The sequence below is a fragment of the Anomaloglossus baeobatrachus genome, chromosome 6 (genome assembly GCF_048569485.1).
Source record: "Anomaloglossus baeobatrachus isolate aAnoBae1 chromosome 6, aAnoBae1.hap1, whole genome shotgun sequence".
NCBI classification, from domain to species: Eukaryota; Metazoa; Chordata; class Amphibia; order Anura; family Aromobatidae; genus Anomaloglossus; species Anomaloglossus baeobatrachus.
Window position 1 is genome coordinate 308,364,351 of NC_134358.1, and position 24,961 is coordinate 308,389,311.

The 24,961-nt window shown below is 46.9% G+C and overlaps 1 protein-coding gene across 1 annotated transcript in view; it reads right to left on the reverse strand.

Moving 5' to 3' along the window:
- Positions 1–24,961, reverse strand: part of ADAMTS16 (ADAM metallopeptidase with thrombospondin type 1 motif 16) — a 547,822-nt gene that overhangs the window by 229,381 nt on the left and 293,480 nt on the right. Inside the window, exons 10-11 of the mRNA XM_075314921.1 lie at positions 24,772–24,925; positions 16,624–16,719 (exon numbers count right to left, since the gene is read on the reverse strand). Coding sequence (XP_075171036.1) covers positions 16,624–16,719; positions 24,772–24,925 — 250 coding nt within the window. The remainder of the gene's footprint in view (positions 1–16,623; positions 16,720–24,771; positions 24,926–24,961) is intronic.

Below are 24,961 nucleotides of genomic sequence, written 5' to 3' on the forward strand. Positions count from 1 at the left end.
GTAAATAACAGACATCTGAATGAGCCCTTATGTGCCTTATTTCCCCTCTTTGGAAGAAAATCTTTAGTAGAGTTGAGCGCGGTTCGCGGTTCGAGGTTCTCCAGTTCGCGGCTCGAGTGATTTTGGGGGCTGTTCTAGATAGAAATAGAACTCGAGCTTTTTGCTAAAGCTCGATAGTTCTAGATACGTTCGAGAACGGTTCTAGCAGCAAAAAGACCAGCTAATTACTAGCTGGCTTTCCGCTGTAATAGTGTAAGTCACTCTGTGACTCACACTATTATGAAATTTCAGTGTATAGTGTGCGTGAACAGCGCATTCAGATCACTGCTGTTTGGATAATGGCGATCGCCATTTTTTTTTTTTTTCCTTGTCTTCCTTCCCTAAGCGCGCGCGTGAAGTGGGGCGGGCCAGCATGTCAGCCAATCCCAGACACACACACAGCTAAGTGGACTTTTAGCCAGAGAAGCAACGGCATGTGTGATAGGATGTCCATGTCACATGTCCCTGCATTATAAAAACGGACATTTTCCTCCAGCACGCCATTATCTGCCTTCTGCGTCCTTGATGTCAGTCAGCGCTGGCGCAGCGCCTAGCTCCGATACTGCTGTGTACGCTCTATACACAGCGCTGTACAGCATAGGGATAGCACTTTCTATCAGTCCTTTTAAGGGCTAATACCGGCAGGGTCAGAGCCATAGGTGACAGGTCCGTGAAAACAGAGTTTAACAGCTACACAAGATGACAGCGTCTGTGTAGCTAAGGTCAGGGATTTCCTCTCTGCATTTCCCCATTAGGAGGGATAGAAAGGCAGGCTTCCTTTCCTCTACCCAGAGACCCAAAACCCTGCCACTGTACCCTCCTGCCCTTTGCACACTCGAACTCATTGTTACTAAGCCATTATACTAGCAAACACTGAGTGAACTTAGTGGCATCCTAAACGTGGCTATTGGACTTTTGTATAGTCCCACTAGTGCAAAGATATTTGCAGCATGTCTGCCTGCATTGCACACTCAAACTCATTGTTACTAAGCCATTATACTAGCAAACACTGAGTGAACTTAGTGGCATCCTAAACGTGGCTGTTGGACTTCTGTATTGTCCCACTAGTGCAAAGATATTTGCAGCACGTCTGCCTGCATTGCACACTCAAACTCATTGTTACTAAGCCATTATACTAGCAAACACTGAGTGAACTTAGTGGCATCCTAAACGTGGCTGTTGGACTTCTGTATTGTCCCACAAGTGCAAAGATATTTGCAGCACGTCTGCCTGCATTACACACTCAAACTCATTGTTACTAAGCCATTATACTAGCAAACACTGAGTGAACTTAGTGGCATCCTAAATGTGGCTGTTGGACTTCTGTATTGTCCCACAAGTGCAAAGATATTTGCAGCACGTCTGCCTGCATTGCACACTCAAACTCATTGTTACTAAGCCATTATACTAGCAAACACTGAGTGAACTTAGTGGCATCCTAAACGTGGCTGTTGGACTTCTGTATTGTCCCACAAGTGCAAAGATATTTGCAGCACGTCTGCCTGCATTGCACACTCAAACTCATTGTTACTAAGCCACTATACTAGCAAACACTGAGTGAACTTAGTGGCATCCTAAACGTGGCTGTTGGACTTCTGTATTGTCCCACAAGTGCAAAGATATTTGCAGCACGTCTGCCTGCATTGCACACTCAAACTCATTGTTACTAAGCCATTATACTAGCAAACACTGAGTGAACTTAGTGGCATCCTAAACGTGGCTGTTGGAGTTCTGTATTGTCCCACTAGTGCAAAGATATTTGCAGCACGTCTGCCTGCATTGCACAGTCAAACTCATTGTTACTAAGCCATTATACTAGCAAACACTGAGTGAACTTAGTGGCATCCTAAACGTGGCTGTTGGACTTCTGTATTGTCCCACTAGTGCAAAGATATTTGCAGCACGTCTGCCTGCATTGCACACTCAAACTCATTGTTACTAAGCCATTATACTAGCAAACACTGAGTGAACTTAGTGGCATCCTAAACGTGGCTGTTGGACTTCTGTATTGTCCCACAAGTGCAAAGATATTTGCAGCACGTCTGCCTGCATTGCACACTCAAACTCATTGTTACTAAGCCATTATACTAGCAAACACTGAGTGAACTTAGTGGCATCCTAAACGTGGCTGTTGGAGTTCTGTATTGTCCCACTAGTGCAAAGATATTTGCAGCACGTCTGCCTGCATTGCACAGTCAAACTCATTGTTACTAAGCCATTATACTAGCAAACACTGAGTGAACTTAGTGGCATCCTAAACGTGGCTGTTGGACTTCTGTATTGTCCCACTAGTGCAAAGATATTTGCAGCACGTCTGCCTGCATTGCACACTCAAACTCATTGTTACTAAGCCATTATACTAGCAAACACTGAGTGAACTTAGTGGCATCCTAAACGTGGCTGTTGGACTTCTGTATTGTCCCACTAGTGCAAAGATATTTGCAGCACGTCTGCCTGCATTGCACACTCAAACTCATTGTTACTAAGCCATTATACTAGCAAACACTGAGTGAACTTAGTGGCATCCTAAACGTGGCTGTTGGACTTCTGTATTGTCAAATTATATAACCCTTTAAAATTTCTGTTTTATTATTACTTATTAAAATCCACAACCTTTGTGCAAATTATTTAAGAGGAAAAATAAAGGGAGGAAGGTAAGATGCTCACCCTTTACAATAGCCCTCCCTCCTGTCCACTACCTACCGCGGGGGTCGGCACCCTGATAACTGCGAAAATGGCGCCCCCACTCGGCGGTGGCTGACCCTGTGATATCCCTAAATAGACCCTCAATAAGATGGTGAAAAATAGATAAAGTCAAGGGTCAAAAACAGGGTACACTCATGCTCAGTGGACAGATGGACTGGATCAAACACACATGAACAACAAATTCAAACTAACCTCGGACGTTACTGGTGGTTCTGGGGTGATAATATAGATCAAAAACTATATCCGATGCTATGGATATATAGTCCTAAATGGCCCCAAGAACCACGAATATCAATAACAGATTCATACATTAGGTACCCAAAATAGCTCCTTAGTATGCATATTGAAAGAGCACAAAAAAGTGCATAGTGCAATAAAGTGCGCAAAATTATGAACAAGACCTGGCCTCCGGTGCTCACTGATACAAACAGCCGGTTCGTTCATATACAAAATAAATTGTCAACGCATACCAAGTGCAATTGCATGAATCAACCAGTTATGATCATTCAGGTTAGTAAAAAAACCAATCAACACTTATCGTGTGAGGAGGTTTCATGTGCGTGTCCCAGAATTGCCCCAGTTTCGCCTCAACGCGTTTCTCCAGACACGGATCATCAGGAGGCTTGATATAAGGCTTGCCAATCGATTTCAGGACAGCATAATGTCAGGATAAGGGGGGAGAACTGATGCACTAGGCTCTCCTCTTAAACCTAGCCGGTAATGGGCCGCCCCCATCTCCAGCCAATCAGCCCACCCCCTTCCCTCACACCCAGGCACACCCCCATCTACGGCAAGCCATGCCCTCAAAATATGTTGCTGGAATAAGATCACTCACCAGATATTATAATCTCTTCCCCAATACATACAAGAGAGGTGTCCATTAGGGTAAATGTTAACCACATCGATATATCACATTTTGTGTCCCGTACACGTGATTCAAACTCCGGGATCACATGTCACGTGATCACATCCGGGAACGCCCCCTGATGTACTCCATAGTGTGACGCCGCTTGCGCTCCACGATCGAATCGTGAGGCGGAACCGGAAGCGGCGTATGGGACGTCCCCTGATGCGCTCCATGGTGTGACGCCGCTTGCGCTCCACAATCGGATCACCAGGCGGAACCGGAAGCGGCGTCAGTGAGCGGCAACCGGAAGTGACATCACACGGGTGCATACGGCCGAAAAAATGGGCGGGGATCAGCATCGAAAATGCCCCATGATAGAAAAGAGCACCCAGCCACTCCCACAAAGTGACGTCGCCCGTAAATAATCAATAAGGAGGCGGGGGATAGATATATTACTGCTTAAACCTAATGGGCTATCCACATAACTTTGAACATAAGTTATGTATGGCCCTGCTCCAGTTTGGGGACACCCTGTACGGCCCGGAAGACCTCTCATAGATGCACATTTGGGTTATATTTATAACAACCCAAATCTCTCATTGGTGGCCATACGATATATAAATCGGACCACCAACCACTAACCTAGTGCTATAACTACACCGAGAGAGTACTATTAGGGATGAAGGGATGGCAAGGAGGGGAAGTGTCAGGCAGGCAGGATTGGGGCGCGCACTAGGGACGGGAGAAGGAAATGGGGGGGGGGGGCGGAGAGGCAAAGGGATGAGGCACCCACCCCAGCATCAATCTAAACCATTCCACATACGAAACCACGTACGTTATATCAATATCAATATTACCTCCCTATTACGGGATTCAGGCCAGCAAACCCCAGGGAACCAAAGAATCAGCCCTGGGAATCAGAGAAAGCAGGCATAAGAGATCTGTTCATTTAGACCTCCAGGTTGTACAGACTCCATTCTAAAGATCCACTCACATTCTTTTCTTAACAGAGTCTTATCGTGATCACCACCTCTGGGATTGTTCTTCACCACCTCCAACACCTGAAATCTTAATTCCTGAATATTACCCCCATGATGAGAGTTCATGTGCCTCCCTAGGGAGGTGTCCCGTTGATTCCGTATATCACCAAGATGTTCTCCAACCCTCCTTCGCAGCTCTCTCTTCGTCTTACCCACATAGTCCATAGGACATGTACACGTGGCCACATACACCACTCCCATCGTTTTGCAGTTAGCAAAGGACCTTAGGAAGAATTCCTTCCCATTCTTTGAGCTTCTTGCGGACTTCGCAGGTCTCATTGAATTACAAAAGGAACAATCACCGCACCTGTAAAAACCACATATGCCTCTATCTAGCCACGTACCGGGGGGTTTTGGTCTGGTGTAACAACTGTGGACCAATCTGTCCCTAAGGGACCTACCTTTCCTGTACGTGATACTCGATCTCTGTGAGATCATGTGCTTCAGGTCGGGATCCAGAGTAAGAATGTCCCAATGCTTAAAAAGCACTCTGCGGACCCGCTCGCTCTGGCAGTCAAATGTGCCAATCAATCTAGTAATATCTTCCTCCTCTTTCTTTTTCCTACCACAACCATGCAAAAGTACCGTCCTATCCTGCTTTTCTGCATGGTCCCTAGCCTGATGCAGTACTTTGGGGGGGTAACCTCTATCTACAAAACGTCTGGTCATGTCCTTCGCCTGAGACTGATACGCCTCCATGGTTGAGCAATTCCGTCTCAGCCGAAGATATTGACCTTTGGGAATGCCATTCCTTAATGGGAATGGGTGATGACTGTCCCACCTCAATATGTTATTAGTTGACGTGGGTTTGCGGTAAGTGCTGGTGGAGAGGACGCCGTCTGGTTCTTTTTTAATAATCACATCCAAAAATGGCAATTCTTTTGTGTCTACCTCGGAAGTGAAATGAAGGTTTAGTTTATTCACATTAAGCAACTCTACAAATTTCGCAAATAATGCGCTGGACCCTGACCACAGGACAAACACGTCGTCTATATATCTTGACCACAACAATATGTGTGGCTGCCACCAGTGGTCCCCATCCATAAAGACGACGGTTTCTTCCCACCAGCCCAGGAAGAGGTTAGCATACGAGGGAGCACAAGGGCTCCCCATAGCTGTCCCCCTGAGCTGGTGGAAGTACTTACCGTCGAATTTAAAGAGGTTATGATGTAATAAGAAATCCAGCAATACCAACAGGAATCGATTATGATCCCGATGTTCCCTAGTTCTTGTATTTAGATAGTATTCGGTTGCCTTTAATCCCAATATGTGAGGTATATTGCTATAAAGAGCCTCGACATCAATTGAGGCCAGAAGAACGTCCTCTCCAACCATAATACCGTCCAGCTTCCCTAATAGGTCAGCTGTGTCACGTGTATAAGATGGAAGTGAGGTGACGAAGGGACGCAAAACCTCATCGATATAAATGCCACTGTTTTGCGTAAATGAATTCACACCCGATACAATGGGACAGCCCTTCAACAGCTCCAACCCTTTATGAACCTTGGGCAAGGTATAAAAGGTCGGCATGACTGGGCAAATAGGTTTCAAAAAGTCAAATTCATTATTGCTCAGTAGGCCACTGCTCCTTGCCTCCTCTAGTATCATGAGCAAGGATGTTCTATAGTCATCAAGAGGATTGGAGGTGAGTACTTCATAAGTATGTCTATCTTTCAACACATAATGGCACATCTCCAGGTACTTCTCATGACTCAAAATTACAAGATTCCCACCCTTGTCAGAGGGTTTTATTATTACTTTCTCATTTTTTTCCAGATCTTGCAATGCCAAAAACTCGTCATCAGTGAGGTTACGATCAAGACCATCATTTCTACGGGGGATCTTTTTGAGGTCCCTTTCCACAAGGTTCAAAAACAGATCAATATTAGTGGTGTCACCTTGTGGGGGCATCCTCGCGCTCTTGGCTTTTAGCTTAGTGAAAGGGCCACGCCCATTACAGTTAACACTGTCCTGTTCTTGATGGAGTCCCATGAGTGACCGAAATCCCTCTAGGTCATCATCAGATAAACCCAACCTTCTACAGCTCTCTCTGTCATTATTGAGGAAAAATTTCCTCCATTTCAATTTTCTCCCAAAGAGCTGTATATCCTTAACCCAATGAAAGCAATTATAGTCATTTGTGGGTACGAATGAGAGACCCTTTCTCAAAATATTGTATTGCTTCTCATTCGGAATAAAATTGGATAAATTAATAATTTGACTTCTGTTTAGTCCTCCACCCTGTATTCGCTCAGCCGTTAATTCACCCGGTTCCTTAGTTGGTAAACCCGGGAGATCCCCTGCTCTAAAAAAGATGGTGTCTTTGTTCCACCCGATGCTACAGAAGTAGATGTGTATGAACATCCAGATTCCTGTCCATAGGATCTTGTATTTATGGGATCTCTTGTGGGATAGATATTCTTTCCTCCCCGTCTCCATCTTCTATTTTGCCGTCTACCTCTGTTTCTAAACCGGGCTTCAGCCCCTAGTCTTTCGGAATCTGATACCTCCTTGTCTGAAGAGGAGATATCAGTATCTCTCTGGGCTGGATTTACAAAATTATAAGCCTGGTTCGTGGAGAACTCTCTGAGGTCTCTCTGGAATTGCAGATGTTTCCTCTCCTTAATATAACCCTGATATTCCTCTACAGAGACCTGCAGGGCACTCTCTCTCTTATTGAAATCGGGATCTGATTTGTATTTGAGAATACTCTCTATGTCTGAGTTTAATTTGGTGGTGGCTTGTTCCAATAATGCCCTCTCCTCCTGTATCAGCAGTGTCATAAATCTAAGGGAGGACTTTATGGATTCCTTCTGCCATGCTTCCAAAAGCTTAGAATTTGAGGTACGGGGGGATGGGTGAAGATTGATTCTCAGGCCCTTGGGAACAATTCTATTCTTAAGATAATTTTCGAGAGCCTTGATCTCCCACCAAGATTTCGTGTACTCTTTGTATGATGAGTACAAATCACCAAATTTGGTTTTTAGGGAGGTGACACCAATCCCACCTTCGGGAGTTTCCTTGGTGCAGAATGCCTGGTTTGCGTCCTCGACCCAGGAGTTAATGTCAATGGGACCCGTCAGAAAGCTGGCCATGTTCAACAAACTATATGAAAAAGGGGGAGTGTTGCATACCAAATTATATAACCCTTTAAAATTTCTGTTTTATTATTACTTATTAAAATCCACAACCTTTGTGCAAATTATTTAAGAGGAAAAATAAAGGGAGGAAGGTAAGATGCTCACCCTTTACAATAGCCCTCCCTCCTGTCCACTACCTACCGCGGGGGTCGGCACCCTGATAATTGCGAAAATGGCGCCCCCACTCGGCGGTGGCTGACCCTGTGATATCCCTAAATAGACCCTCAATAAGATGGTGAAAAATAGATAAAGTCAAGGGTCAAAAACAGGGTACACTCATGCTCAGTGGACAGATGGACTGGATCAAACACACATGAACAACAAATTCAAACTAACCTTGGACATTACTGGTGGTTCTGGGGTGATAATATAGATCAAAAACTATATCCGATGCTATGGATATATCGTCCTAAATGGCCCCAAGAACCACGAATATCAATAACAGATTCATACATTAGGTACCCAAAATAGCTCCTTAGTATGCATATTGAAAGAGCATAAAAAAGTGCATAGTGCAATAAAGTGCGCAAAATTATGAACAAGACCTGGCCTCCGGTGCTCACTGATACAAACAGCCGGTTCGTTCATATACAAAATAAATTGTCAACGCATACCAAGTGCAATTGCATGAATCAACCAGTTATGATCATTCAGGTTAGTAAAAAAAACCAATCAACACTTATCGTGTGAGGAGGGTTCATGTGCGTGTCCCAGAATTGCCCCAGTTTCGCCTCAACGCGTTTCTCCAGACACGGATCATCAGGAGGCTTGATATAAGGCTTGCCAATCGATTTCAGGACAGCATAATGTCAGGATAAGGGGGGAGAACTGATGCACTAGGCTCTCCTCTTAAACCTAGCCGGTAATGGGCCGCCCCCATCTCCAGCCAATCAGCCCACCCCCTTCCCTCACGCCCAGGCACACCCCCATCTTTGGCAAGCCATGCCCTCAAAATATGTTGCTGGAATAAGATCACTCACCAGATATTATAATCTCTTCCCCAATACATACAAGAGAGGTGTCCATTAGGGTAAATGTTAACCACATCGATATATCACATTTTGTGTCCCGTACACGTGATTCAAACTCCGGGATCACATGTCACGTGATCACATCCAGGAACGCCCCCTGATGTACTCCATAGTGTGACGCCGCTTGCGCTCCACGATCGAATCGTGAGGCGGAACCGGAAGCGGCGTATGGGACGTCCCCTGATGCGCTCCATGGTGTGACGCCGCTTGCGTTCCACGATCGGATCACCAGGCGGAACCGGAAGCGGCGTCAGTGACCGACAACCGGAAGTGACATCACACGGGTGCATACAGCCGAAAAAATGGGCGGGGATCAGCATCGAAAATGCCCCACGATAGAAAAGAGCACCCAGCCACTCCCACAAAGTGACGTCGCCCGAAAATAATCAATAAGGAGGCGGGGGATAGATATATTACCGCCTAAACCTAACGGGCTATCCACATAACTTTGAACATAAGTCATGTATGGCCCTGCTCCAGTTTGGGGACACCCTGTATGGCCCGGAAGACCTCTCATAGATGCACATTTCGGTTATATTTATAACAACCCAAATCTCTCATTGGTGGCCATACGATATATAAATCGGACCACCGACCACCAACCTAGTGCTATAACTACACCGAGAGAGTACTATTAGGGATGAAGGGATGGCAAAGAGGGGAAGTGTCAGGCAGGCAGGATTGGGGCGCGCACTAGGGACGGGAGAAGGAAATGGGGGGGGGGCGGAGAGGCAAAGGGATGAGGCACCCACCCCAGCATCAATCTAAACCATTCCACAGGGAGGTAATATTGATATTGATATAACGTACGTGGTTTCGTATGTGGAATGGTTTAGATTGATGCTGGGGTGGGCGCCTCATCCCTTTGCCTCTCCGCCCCCCCCATTTCCTTCTCCCGTCCCTAGTGCGCGCCCCAATCCTGCCTGCCTGACACTTCCCCTCCTTGCCATCCCTTCATCCCTAATAGTACTCTCTCGGTGTAGTTATAGCACTAGGTTGGTGGTCGGTGGTCCGATTTATATATCGTATGGCCACCAATGAGAGATTTGGGTTGTTATAAATATAACCCAAATGTGCATCTATGAGAGGTCTTCCGGGCCGTACAGGGTGTCCCCAAACTGGAGCAGGGCCATACATGACTTATGTTCAAAGTTATGTGGATAGCCCGTTAGGTTTAGGCGGTAATATATCTATCCCCCGCCTCCTTATTGATTATTTACGGGCGACGTCACTTTGTGGGAGTGGCTGGGTGCTCTTTTCTATCGTGGGGCATTTTCGATGTTGATCCCCGCCCATTTTTACGGCCGTATGCACCCGTGTGATGTCACTTCCGGTTGCCGCTCACTGACGCCGCTTCCGATTCCGCCTGGTGATCAGATCGTGGAACGCAAGCGGCGTCACACCATGGAGCGCATCAGGGGACGTCCCATACGCCGCTTCCGGTTCCGCCTCACGATTCGATCGAGGAGCGCAAGCGGCGTCACACTATGGAGTACATCAGGGGGCGTTCCTGGATGTGATCACGTGACAGGTGATCCCGGAGTTTGAATCACGTGTACGGGACACAAAATGTGATATATCGATGTGGTTAACATTTACCCTAATGGACACCTCTCTTGTATGTATTGGGGAAGAGATTATAATATCTGGTGAGTGATCTTATTCCAGCAACATATTTTGAGGGCATGGCTTGCCGTAGATGGGGGTGTGCCTGGGCGTGAGCGAAGGGGGTGGGCTGATTGGCTGGAGATGGGGGCGGCCCATTACTGGCTAGGTTTAAGATGAGAGCCTAGTGCATCAGTTCTACCCCCTTATCCTGACATTATGCTGTCCTGAAATCGATTGGCAAGCCTTATATCAAGCCTCCTGATAATCCGTGTCTGGAGAAACGCGTTGAGGCGAAACTGGGGCAATTCTGGGACACGCACATGAACCCTCCTCACACGATAAGTGTTGATTGGTTTTTTTTACTAACCTGAATGATCATAACTGATTGATTCATGCAATTGCACTTGGTATGCGTTGACAATTTATTTTGTATATGAACGAACCGGCTGTTTGTATCAGTGAGCACCGGAGGCCAGGTCTTGTTCATAATTTTGCGCACTTTATTGCACTATGCACTTTTTTATGCTCTTTCAATATGCATACTAAGGAGCTATTTTGGGTACCTAATGTATGAATCTGTTATTGATATTCGTGGTTCTTGGGGCCATTTAGGACTATATATCCATAGCATCGGATATAGTTTTTGATCTATATTATCACCCCAGAACCACCAGTAACGTCCGAGGTTAGTTTGAATTTGTTGTTCATGTGTGTTTGTTCCAGTCCATCTGTCCACTGAGCATGAGTGTACCCTGTTTTTGAACCTTGACTTTATCTATTTTTCACCATCTTATTGAGGGTCTATTTAGGGATATCACAGGGTCAGCTACCGCCGAGTGGGGGCGCCATTTTCGCAGTTATCAGGGTGCCGACCCCCGCGGTAGGTAGTGGACAGGAGGGAGGGCTATTGTAAAGGGTGAGCATCTTACCTTCCTCCCTTTATTTTTCCTCTTAAATAATTTGCACAAAGGTTGTGGATTTTAATAAGTAATAATAAAACAGAAATTTTAAAGGGTTATATAATTTGGTATGCAAAACTCCCTTTTTCATATACTTCTGTATTGTCCCACTAGTGCAAAGATATTTGCAGCACGTCTGCCTGCATTGCACACTCAAACTCATTGTTACTAAGCCATTATACTAGCAAACACTGCTGCCAGTTTAAGGGCCGTAGTTGCATTGTCAGGGATAATTATTGTTGTTTATTCTGCTGTTAATAAAGCTAGACCACCGCTGAAATCTACACCACCTCTCAATTTTTACTACCACATTTTAAGTGCACAATCTTGTCGCTATCAAAATGAGTGGCAAAATGACAGATGCTGGTGGAAAGGGGAAGAGGCGTGTGGGAAAAGGAAAAAAAGGGTTTGTCCGTGGGGAAGGTGGCAAAGCTCCATTAACATCTGCTGAAGATAGACCATCTTCCAGCAAAAGTAAGATGTCTACTACTTACTGTGGACAATCCGATGTGCTCCCTTTTTTACGGACACGAACAACTGGAACAAAGGTAGATGATGGCCAAAAAAGGAAAATGCTTGAATGGATCTCAAGTGGTCCAACAAGTGCCCTCTCCGCCACCTCAACTACCGCATCCAAAAAACACCAGTCTTCTGAGTTGTCATCCCAATCAAACTTGCTCTGAAGTCTCCATCCGCCCTGCACAGTATGGTGCAACTGAGATGGCTGAGTCTGCAGAGCTGTTCAGTCACACTATAGCCTGGAAATCAGAGGTCTGCTCCCAAGCTACAGTGAGTACAGACCAGGAAATGGTCTGCAGTGATGCCCAGAACTTTTGTGACTCTGATTCAGGCCGTGAGGACCAAGTTTCTGAGCATAATATTGACCCTTTTTCACCAACTGTAACACCTGTTGTTATAGACAATGAGGAACATACTGATGACGATGAGACGCAGATACCAGATTTGGATGACAACTTAAATATTCGTTCAGGGCAAGAAGAGGCTCGGTCTGAGGGTGAGGGGAGTGCAAACACAACAATTGACGAGGAAGTTTCTAGATCCCACCTACTGTCAACCTACAGTCAGGCACTCGAGGAGGTCAACAGAGGTGGTGGAGGAGGATGCAACTGACGACGAAGTTACCTTGCGCCTTCCAGGACAGAGCAGGAGTACTGGTAGCACGTCTACAACTGCATCCTCAGCCACCACTGTGCCTCTGAGCACTAGTCGGGGTGGATCAGCAGGTCGCATGCCCTCTAAGCCTTGCCTAGCCTGGTCCTTTTTTGACAAAGCAAAAGATCGCCCAAATTATGTGATCTGTAAAATTTGTCATGATTCTGTTAGTAGAGGTCAAAACCTCAGCAGTTTGACAACTTCTTCTATGAATCGTCACATGAGTAAATATCATATGTCCCGGTGGGAAGCTCACCGTGCTGCAAAGCGGCCTAGCGGAGCGAACCATCCACCGCCGGCCCCTTCTAGTGCATCCGCGCGCTCTTCATCTTCTAGGACTGTGGGGACAGCTGTCACACCTGGTTTTCCACGCACAACTTCCACCACTGTAACCGCAACAGGCAGTTTGCTTGGTAGGTCGTCAGTTGGTTTGGAAGGGGAAACAAGTGCGTGTGTACAGCTCTCTCAGACATCGATAGCACCAACGTTGGATGAAGGCGACATCATGTCTACGCCTGCACTTTCCTCACAAAGCTGCATTTTTCCAGAGACACCCTACTCAACACCGTCTACACACAGCAGCCAGATCTCTGTCCCTCAGATGTGGACAAATAAAAGGCCATTTCCTGCGACCCATGACAAAGCTAAGAGGTTGACTTTATCCCTCTGTAAGCTGTTGGCTACCGAAATGCTGCCTTTCCACCTGGTGGACACACAGGATTTTAGAGACCTTATGTCTGTCGCTGTGCCCCAGTACCAGATGCCCAGTCACCACTACTTCTCTAAGAAAGGTGTGCCCGCGCTACACCGGTATGTCGCACACAACATCACCGCTTCCTTGAGAAACTGTGTGTGTCAACGGGTGCATTTCACCACCGATACTTGGACCAGTAAGCATGGACAGGGACGTTATATGTCACTGACTGGGCACTGGGTAACTATGGTGATAGATGGTGAAGGGTCTGCTGCACAAGTCTTGCCACCCCCACGACTTGTGTGTCAATCCTCTGTCTGTCCAAGTTCCGCCACTGCTTCTGCCTCCTCCACCTCTGCTGGGTCCTCCACCTCCGCCCCAAGCCTGGCTGGTCAGGCCACCAGCATTCTAACTGCGCAGAAGGAATCACGCACCCCTAATTACTATGCTGGCAGCAGAGCGCAACGGCATCAGTCGGTCTTTAGCTTGACATGTCTTGGGAATAGGAGTCACACAGCTGAGGAGTTGTGGTCAGCTCTGCGGTCCGAGTTTAATAAATGGTTGTCTCCACTCAACCTGCAGCCTGGTAAGGCCGTGTGCGACAATGCTGCAAACCTGGGTGCGGCCCTTCGCCTGGGCAAGGTGACACACGTGCCTTGTATGGCTCACGTGTTGAACCTTGTTGTCCAGCAGTTTTTAACACACTATCCCGGCCTAGATGGCCTTCTGACCAGGGAAGAAAACTGTCTGCTCACTTCCGCCGTTCAACCGCCGCAGCTGAGCGACTTGCATCTCTCCAGAAGTCTTTCGGCCTGCCGGTTCATCGCCTGAAATGCGATGTGCCGACACGCTGGAATTCGACTCTCCACATGTTACAGCGACTGTGGCAACACCGCCGAGCCCTGGTGCAATACGTCATGACATATAGCCTGGGCCAACGAGATGCAGAGGTGGGGCAGATCACCCTGATGGAGTGGTCTCAGATCAAGGACCTATGCACCCTTCTGCACAGTTTCGACATGGCGACGAAAATGTTTAGCGCTGACAATGCCATTATCAGCATGACAATTCCAGTCATTTACATGCTGGAGCACACGCTAAACACTATTCAGAGTCAGGGGGTGAGACAACAGGAACGGGAGGAACTACAGGAGGATTCATATGCGCAAGACACAACAACATCTCCAAGGTCCAGACGTTCATCATCACCAACGCGGCAGGCATGGGACCATGGGGGACAGGGATCAACAAGGGCGCATGGTAGCAGGCGAAATGTTGAGGAAGGGGCAGGAGAACATGAAGAAATGGAGGACGAACTGTCCATGGACATGGAAGACTCAGCGGATGAGGGAGACCTTGGTCAAATTTCAGTTGAAAGAGGTTGGGGGGAGATGTCAGAGGAAGAAAGAATGGTTAGCACCTCTATGCCACAAACACAGTGTGGACTTGGTCCGCATGGCTGCGGAAGACACATGAGCGCCTTCTTGCTGCACTACCTCCAACATGACCCTCGTATTGTCAAAATTAGAAGTGATGATGACTACTGGCTTGCCACACTATTAGATCCACGGTACAAGTCCAAATTTTGTGACATAATTCCAGCCATAGAAAGGGACGCACGTATGCAGGAGTATCAGCAGAAGCTGTTACTCGATCTTAGCTCGGCTTTTCCACCAAACAACCGTGCAGGTGCAGGAAGTGAATCTCCCAGTTGTAACTTGACAAACATGGGACGGTCTCGTCATCTTCAACAGTCTACCCGTACCAGTAGCACCGTATCTGGTGCTGGTAACAGCAATTTTATGGAATCTTTTCATAATTTTTTTAGACCGTCCTTTGCGAGGCCACCAGAGACAACAAGTCTGACACATAGTCAACGTCTGGAGAGGATGATACAGAAGTATCTCCAAATGAACATTGATGCCATGACTTTGCAAATGGAGCCTTGCTCATTTTGGGCTTCAAATCTTGAAAAATGGCCAGAGCTCTCCAGTTACGCCTTGGAGATTTTGTCGTGTCCAGCTGCCAGTGTTGTCTCTGAACGTGTCTTTAGTGCTGCTGGGTGTGTGCTGACAGATAAGCGCACGCGTCTGTCCAGTGACAATGTGGACAGACTAACGTTCATCAAAATGAACAAGTCATGGATCCACAAGGAATTTACTACCCCTGTGTCATCTTGGGGAGAGTAAATGCTTGTGGATTTGGAATGTGCTTGATGCAAATCAAAACATCCTGTTTGCAACTAGGGCACAAGTGCTGCCACTGATGGGGTGTCTGTGTGGCCCAATTTTTGGAAAAAAGGGAGACTCCGCTTGGAGTAACCCTTGCTTACATTGTTTTTAAAAATGATCCAAGATGAACAAGTCATGGTTCAGCAAAGACTTTGCTACCTACCCCGGTGTCATCCTGGGGATGGTTAATTATGGCGTATTTTTGAATGTGCTTGATGCAAATCTAGCTGTGAAGTGTACAACTGGGGCACAACTGCTGCCACTGAAGGGGTGGGTGTGTGTGGGGTCCAATTTTTGGAAAAAAGGGAGACTCCGCTTGGAGTAACCCTTGATTGCTGTGTTTTTTTAAAAGGAGCCAAGATGAACAAGTCATGGTTCAGCAAAGACTTTGCTACCTACCCCGGTGTCATCCTGGGGACGGTTAAGGATGGCGTATTTTTGAATGTGCTTGATGCAAATCTAGCTGTGAAGTGTACAACTGGGGCACAAGTGCTGCCACTGAAGGTGTGGGTGTGTGTGTGGCCCAATTTTTGGAAAAAGGGAGACTCCGCTTGGAGTCACCTTGCGGTGTTTTACATGATTTTAGAAGGGCGTGCCATGCCTATATCTGTGTCTCCTCCTCTTTTTCCTTGTCCAGCTCTTTTGTTTACGCATGATTATATGTCCTTGTCACTTTCCCATGTGTTTGTGTTGTGTTGTGAGTTGTTTGTCACCTTTTGGACACCTTTGAGGGTTTTTTCTAGGTGTTTTTATGTGTTTGTGAATGCCTGCCATTGTTTCCTATGCGGTTCGAGTTCGGTTCGTCGAACGTTCGAAGAACCGAACTCGAACGGGACCTCCGTTCGACGAACCGAACTCGAGCCGAACTACGACCGGTTCGCTCATCTCTAATCTTTAGTACAATCAATAAACTTTTATAGATATTGTAAATAGTATTACACACATCATAACAAAGTATATAAAAAGTAATAGATGTGTAGTAGTAGAAGAGCGCATTGACTAACTGCATTAAATTTGACATATTGTTGATCTAAGCACAGAGAAAACAAGAGTCAATTCCCAACAGTTGTTTCACAATGTTGACAGAATATTTTCTTAAGTCACTTATTCCATTACTTAGAGTTAAAAGACTACACAACACTAATATCTTCTTACCATATCATGCCCACATGTTGTGCCTTCTGCTGCTGGCATAAATTTAGTCTCACACTTTTTTCCTGTCCTATGACACCAAAGCGCTTTACATATATCCTAGATGGAAAAGAGAGAGAAAGTAAGAGAATCCGACATGGTACTCAGAAATACATCAGGTGAAAACAAACTATTTGGGGAATTTTCAGGGTTTGCTTAATAAAATGATAAATTTAAAAGGACTAACATGTAAATTAGAGTCTACACACGACATACGGCATGCACAGAGTGAATTGTGGAGTGTAAAATATTCAATGGATGGCAAAATACATAGTGATGAGAAAATGTAGTGATCAGTTTGAAGCTTTAGCTGTCAGTCAGCGATGACTTCTCATTTCTCCTGACATCCTTCTGTTTTAAGAAATACATGTATATGACATAATTCATGAGCATCTATTCTTTTTTTTGTGCAGTTCCTATCATTAAAGTTAGGGACCATCCAAGGTACACATTGTCATGGTCGTATTGCGTTTTAATGTCTGGATCAAAAAATGTTTACCAAGTACTGTACTTTTATTTTATGTATATAGAAATAGTGGAGTTTATGTATTCTTTAATCACTGTCTGCTGGATGAACAAAAACAGCAATTATGGCATTGTTTTTTCAATTTGTGCAAGATAAATAATGTGCAGCCCCCGTGCCAGTAGCCGTCGCTGTTCGGGTCCGAGCCTTCTAGAGGTGGTGGCTCGAGGGTCTCCGGACCCGGGAGTCTCGCGGACACGCCGAATAAATGGGGGGACGTAGATGTACGGGCTAGGCCGTAATAAGTTCGTGACGCCACCTATGGTGTGTGGTGAGGTGGGACACCACCGCTGCTGTTACGGGGCACCCGGGGGAGATGTTGTGCAGCAAGTTGTTAACCCCTCGGTGGGCAGGGATGGTGGCCCTAAGACCCGGTTGGTGCATGCAGGTGATGGCGACCGCAGGGGGTGCTGGTGTACTCACAGTTAGTAAAACACACAAGTCTCTGGTAAACCAAGGTGATGGTGGCCGGTGCCGTGGCCGGTTGCGTTCTGGTCCCCCACCTGGCTGGTGGTCTCTATCCTTTTCCTGCACTGCTTTAAGTAGAAATGACTTCCCAGTTTGAAACGTAGGAGTCCGCTCCCAGCTGGATGTGGCCTAAGGAGCCGTGCCCACAGACGCTGGCCCGTGGGATCTATGGGCCCTGGCGGTGACCTCTTATCCCTAATCGGTGGGCTGTTGTCTTCTATGAGGGACTTTGGGTGGGACAGAACCTCTAGTCCTGGCCTCAATCGGTTAATTAACCAGTTCCAGTTGTTTCTGGTCCTGGCTTCAGGGTCCGAGTACCCTCCTTTGTGCTACAGTTTCCGGGTCGGTTCCCCGTGTCGGTACCGGCGGGCTACAACCCTGTCCTGGTCCACCTCGGTTCTGCTGAGCCGTCTTCCCATCTGCTGCTGACGGAGACCACCGTCTGCCTCCTAGCCAGTGGTACCAGTGCTCCTACCCTGGCACCGTTCAACTTGGACTTCACTGCTGGAGCTATCCCTAGCTCCAGCCCCCGCTCCTTTCCAACTGAACCTCAGACTAATCTGAACTTGACTGCCTGTTTTCCCATCCCGGGCTGTCCAGACCCCTGGGTGGGCGTGTTTCCAACCGCCTGGTCACGCCCACTGTTGTGTCTATATTTCCCTAAGGGGGGGTGGCTAGGGTTTTCTGGTTGGCTGTGTTTCCTAATGAGGGAAGGTGTTATGCAGGGGCCTATTTGTGACCACCTGGTTTTGCCAGGGCGTCACAATAATGGCAGTGTTAAAGTTTGCATCATTGCAGATGTTGCGCTGCCACATATGTGATGTTTATATGGTTTATTTAATCCTGATGAAAATACTTTTTTGTTGGGAAAACTGAGATATTGGGGAAAATGTTTTTTATTTTCCTTTTAAACACTTAAAAAACTTTCTTTTACAATATTTATTAGTTCCTCAAGGGGACATGAACTTACAATATTCTGATTGCATTAGGCCGCTTTCACATTTAATTTTTATCTCCGTTCAGTGGTCCCCTCGGAGCTTCCGTCCGAACACCCCTGCAAAACGTATTTGGGACGCATGCACCGATGGGGCCATTGACTATAATGGAGCAGATGGAGTCAGCGTGTGCCCTGTCCTGCACTACTTTCGGGCGTATATGCTTTCTGCAGGCGGACACCCAGACGTAGCAGACTACGTTCGGGTGTCCACCTGCAGAAAGCGTATACGGCAAAAAATGGTGCAAGATAGAGCATGTGATGCCCCTGGACTAGTCAGGTCATCACAGGGTACTGCACGTTCTTTATCTATCTCCAGTGCAGGACTCAGCCCCCATGGTTCTGGGTCCCCATCTTGCAGTACTGCCCCCATAAGCATTCACAAATCCTAGTTACACCTCACACCACACCTGTCAGGCACACCAGTGGGCAGCTTAAGCTGGAATAGGGCCGCCCACCTAGAGGTCAGGCAATGAGGTGGGAGGTGACAAGTCAGTCTGTGGTAGCTCTCGAGCAGTGAGGAGCTCGAGGAAGCTGGGAGTTGGAGCTCCCAGAGGAAAGGAGACTAGGTCGCAGACGGTGGTCTGGACCCGGAGGAGTCGGAGACCCGGTCGCAGGAGATTGGGACTTGGTGCTTGGCTAGTCTTGGAGGATAGCCATCAGCCACAGTTCAATAGCCAGACTGGGACCGAAGGCATGACGGGGTACATGGACCCTAGGTCGGGGAGAAGCTTCAGGCAACCCGGCAATTAACCTGTTAAGGAAAAGGTCTATATGGACTGTTCCCACAAAGCTCAGAGATCGGGGGCACTAGCGCAACAAGGGGGATAGGGCTTTCCAAGCAAAGCAGCCCAATGAAATCCCAAGTGTGAGCTCCTGAGAGCAAGCTCCTCTTGCTACTGATAGCAGGGAGCGGGGCCCGGAAGGCTCCAAGATGATGGGCCACAAAGGACACTTTAAACTACTGTGCCAGGAGGTAGGCCACAGACCGCCCGGCAGTGCTGCGGGGGATGGGACCCGGACGAGCTCCCCATGGAAGACCGCGGCATTTAGACACTTTGTTTACTACGTTGTCGGTGTCTGCTTTCTTCTGAGTGAGTACCTGATTAACCCCTGCAACCAGTGAACTTGCGCTTACCCCTGCACCCCAGACCACTATCCACATTCCCGGGGCCTTTCCCTACCCGTGGAGGGTAACGTCATCTAGCTGCCCCACTCCATCACCCCGGGTTCTCCCAACAGCAGCGGTGGTGCTCCCTGTTGCCACACAGCATGGGTGGTGTCACGAACTATATCTCCCCTGTAAATAGCCCCCTTCTTCATTTCAGTTTGGCCCCTAGCCCCCGGGTCCGGAGACCCTCGAGCCACGAGTAATCACCCCCGGATCTGAGCGGTTCGACCGCTGCAGGGGTGGCACAAGCACACGCTGACTCCGTCTGCTCCATTATAGTCAATGGCCCCATCAGCACATGCATTCGAAACACGTTTTGCAGGGGTGTTCGGACGGAAGCTCCAACGGGACCACTGAACAGAGGTAAAAATGAAAAGTGAGAGTGGCCTAAGTAATATACTGTTTTAACAAGCAGGGCAGAATATTACACTGTCCTACTAGTGTTTAAATGATAAGCAGCATATCAGGCCCTACATTCAGTAGGATCTGATAAGTTGTAATGTATAGCAGACCAAGGGGAATTTGTCAAAGCCTCCATTTGCCATAGCAATCCATCAGCACCCTCCAATTGAGCAATTTCCCTCTGTCAAACTTATCAGGTGCTGATGTCAAAATTGATAGCAGCATATGAGGGGCTAAACTGCCAAGAATAGAGAGAAAACTGATCCTGGCAGATGAGATACAAGAGTAACCCATTCGGGTCCTGCAGCTAACGGTGCTGGTACAGAAGCAGTATGAGTGTTCTGCATAATGCGTATATCCATCCTATAGAACAAACTGAGATCAAATAGCACAAAATGGTTAATTAGTATCCTACTCAAACATTACTATGATCTCCATCTGTTCGGCTATTTCAGTAGATTAAGTAGTTATTCATATGTTGAAAGAAGGGCCATTGTTAACTTGGCAAAGTTAGTTTTATTTCTTACTAGCTGTAGTACCCAGCATTGCCCGGGATAGTAACGGTCTCTGTCTCTCTCCCAGTTTCTGTCTGTCTCTTTCCCTGTTTGTCTCTGTGTATCTGTCTGTGTCTATGTCTCTGTGTCTATCTCTCTTTCTGTCTCTGTATCAGTCTCTCTGTCTCTTTCTGTCTCTGTATCAGTCTCTCCGTCTCTTTCTATCTCCGTGTCTGTCTGTCTCTGTCTGTCTCTCTCTATCTCTGTGTTTGTCTGTCTCTCTCTCTCTCTTTCCCCATCTGTCTCTTTCCCCGACCGTCTCTTTCCCCGACCGTCTCTTTCCCCAACCGTCTCTTTCCCCAACCGTCTCTTTCCCCGACCGTCTCTTTCCCCGACCGTCTTTGTCTGTCTCTCTCTTTGTCTGTCTGTCCCTGTCTGCCTGTCTGTCTCTTTCCAGGTCTGTCTCTTTCCAGATCTGTCTCTTTCCAGGTCTGTCTCTTTTCCCATCTCTTTCCCTGTCTGTCTTTTTCTGTATCTCTGTCTGTCTCTTTTGCTGTCTGTCTCTTTCCTTGTCTGCCTGTCTCTGTCTGTCTCTATCTTTCCCTGTCTGTCTCTCTCCCTGTCTGTCTCTCTCTGTCTCTTCCTCTTTCCCTGTCTCTTTCCCTGTCTCTTTCAATGTCTCTTTCAATGTCTCTTTCAATGTCTCTTTCAATGTCTCTTTCTCTGTCTCTTTCCCTGTCTCTTTCCTTGCCTTTTTCTTTGCCTCTTTCCTTGTCTGTCTCTTTCCTTCCCCGTCTCTGTGTCTTTCCCTGTCTTTTTCCTTGTCTCTGTCTCTTTCCCTTTCTCTGTCTCTTTCCCTCCCTGTCTGTCTCTTTCCCTGTATCTGTCTGTCTCTTTCCCTGGTTGTCTCTGCCTGTCTCTTTCCCTGTCTGTGTCTGTCTGCCTCTGTCTCTTTGTCTGTCTGTCTCTCTCTGTCTCTTTCCTTGTCTCTCTGTCTGTTTCTTTCCCTGTCTGCCTCTTACTCTATCTGTATCAATACAAAAATTCTCATATTATCAAATTTCATTGTAGCAAATGGAGAGCCACCTCAAGCAAACCATTGCCATGCACACTCAGCAAATAGACAAAAAACGGAGAACGAGAGTGTTAAATGCAAATAGGTCAATACTTTATTTAGAAAATTAAGATCATACACAAGAGTCAGCAGAAAAACCGTGCAAGGATAAAATGCATGACAGGGTTGTGACAGTACGGACAATAATTACCCAAGGACGGGACATCAAATAGAAATATTCACAGCAAGGCACCAATAAAAAATATGAATTAAACAAGTTGTTATTGGAAACAAAATACATAGTGTAAAGTGCCTAGTGCAAGATGATATCCCATTAGCACGATGAATGCTATATACATCAGTGGTATTATATACAAGCAAATGATGTATAAGTAATATGGCTCAAAACAACAAAATTGAGTTCGGCCATAGCACAAATTGCACAGAGGGGGGACAAAGGGGGTATCATCAGAAGGTACATAGAAATTTACCTGAAAAGTGCCTAGTGCTTTAAATAAAATCCATATAAGGTGGCAGCCCGTCATACAGTTCCCCAAGGGGACCCAAAAAAACCCCAACGTACGTTTCGCTGAGGTGTCAAAGGCTTCATCAGGGTGGAAGATCCTGAAAAGTGTATTCATATCACAGGTATTTATAGCCCCTATGGAAGGGGTTAATTATTAACGGGAAAATGTGTTCCAGACATGGACTAAGATCACTTCCGGGTCACCATTGGTTTGCGCATGCGTCAGCGAGTCACCCGGCGGCCATACAGCCAGGGGATCTGGGAGTCTGTTTCTTTCTGCCTGTCTCTTCCTGTCTCTCTATTCGTCTCCCCACCGAATGTCTTTGCATAGCTTTCTATAGGGACACCTCTGTCTTATTGTCTCCTTCCCAGGAAGTGGCAAAAGGCATTAACCCCCTATGGTCCAGGTACCGTAAAAAAGCTTCCAGACTATTTGTTTTGGACTCTTCACATAAAATATTGGATATACTCATTCACCTTTCACTTTACGGAAGTCTTCCTCTTCTATCATGGAGTGACTGTAAATAAGAAAGGCCCTGTGAGGCCAAAACGTCTGTTTCGTTTGGTCACCAAAGAATAAAACCCACACTTGTTTTGTAAATCTTTATTTTTGTCTCATTGAATAAGAAAAGTAAAGAGAGTGCAGTGTTTTCCTTATAGATGTATGCCATGGACCTTGGTCCCCTCACTAGAACCTCTGAAGAGAATTCGGGCTGAGTGTACACTAACATTACATTGTACTTGGCAGATTATTAGGCAGCCAGCCAACTTGGTCAGGCCACATATAGACAAAGTTTGTCTGAGAGCTCCTATGTTCTTGATTAAGGCCATCAACCAGACATATCTGATGGGGGCTTATCTCAACGTGAACAAAAGTATCGGCAGTCCAAAATCAGACATGCTGGATTCTTAACTCCCCAGTCAAAGGCCCTCATACATAGTAGACATTTAATATTAGACTAGTGTGTATGGAGGTTTTACTCTAAAGCAGTGTTCACCAAATCCAGTCCTGAAGGCCCACCAACAGATCATATTTACAGGGTTTCCTTGGTATTGCATAGGTGATGAAGTTATCACCTCTGTAAGTGATGGAATTATCACCTGTGCAATACTAAGGAAATCCTGAAAATATGATCTGTTGGTGGGCTTTGATGGAGTTGAGAACCATTCCTCTAAAATAGTGGTTCTGCCTAACTTAAAAAGGAAGTGTATCTTTGAAACATGTAAAACTGGAAGACAACCAAGAGGTAGTATAAAATTAAACAAAAGTGTTTAGTCTGCTTAGTCCCAATTTGTACTGGTACTAGTGATCTTAAACTTTGGTCACTTATTAACAAATCAACAGTAGACCAAGTGCATCAACACAATGTTGCATTACTGAATCTAAATGAAAGAGAGTAAATATGGTTGTATCTCCTTTTGCAAGTTAACATGGTAGTCGGCAGAAATCAAAGTTGGCAGAAATTAGTTTTCAAAGTAATCACATTCATGACCATTAGCTGTGATTTTAGCTGTTGGGTAACCCTAGAGTACTACATAGTGTCACGCTCCCGGGGTCCCGGCACCTCTCCTTACCCACTGATCCGGCCCCAGTGTCCCGACGCCGCTCCGTACCCACTGACCCGGTCCACGTGCTCACCGTCCGCGGCCTCTGCTCCCGCTCCTGCTCCCCTGCGTCCCCCGTGCTCCCTGCTCGGCGGTCCTCCCGGCTTGCTGCGACTCGGGACTCTGCCTCCGGCTCCTCTGCATCCTGTACCCAGCCTCCTGTGCTTACCTCTGGCTCCCGGGCTTTGCGCATGCGCATTAGGTCGCTGGCGCGCTCTTTCACCTTTTCTTAAAGGGTTGGCGTCCCTGGAACAGGATGTGGCTGATTGCAGGTGCAGGGTATAAAAGACTTCCTGTTACATACGGGCGGTGCTTGTTCAACAAGTTCTCACAGCTTAGTATCTTGTGATAGTGTTCAAGCCCTCTGTGTTCTGTTCCTGGATTAATCCTGTCTCTGTCCTCAGAATCTGACGCCCGGTGTGTGCCACAGCTGGTCGGGCTCCCTGGGGATTCCCCGGTGTCCGTTTGCAGTGGACCTCTCCATCATCCTTCTGCTTCACTTCGCCACTGGCTCCGTTAACATCTGAAGTCTTCAGCCTGCACTCGTCACTGGTCCGCCTGCTGTCTTCACCCGGCTCCGGTCATCCGTTCCGATTCCCTCCAGTCCGAAGTCATCATGGGACTGGCCTCAGTATTCCTTCTGGACGTTCCGAGGACGCTCCCGGTATCCCGTCTGTGTTCCAGCCACTGTGCATCTAGGCCCTCTGGGGTGGTCGCCAGACAGTCCATGTATAGGGGTTCGCTCCTGGTGGCCTCCCTGGAGGAGTCCGGTGCACGGCCCAGTGGGTCCACTCCTGGACTGAACGTAACACATAGGATAACTTATCCAAAATTTTTGTTGAGTATTCAGATATAGATTTATGCATGCTGCTTACCTTCTTAAAGTCCAGCAAGCAGAGCTTGGCTTTCTCTCCAAACTGCCACTTGCACTGTGTGTTGGCATCATACAATTCTCCTGGAAGTTTTTCTGGATATTTATATTCTTTTCCTGGCTTTGGATCATCAGCAAGGCATACGGCTTGAGAAGAACTACGAGACAAAAGACAGACTATAATGCAAAAAGAT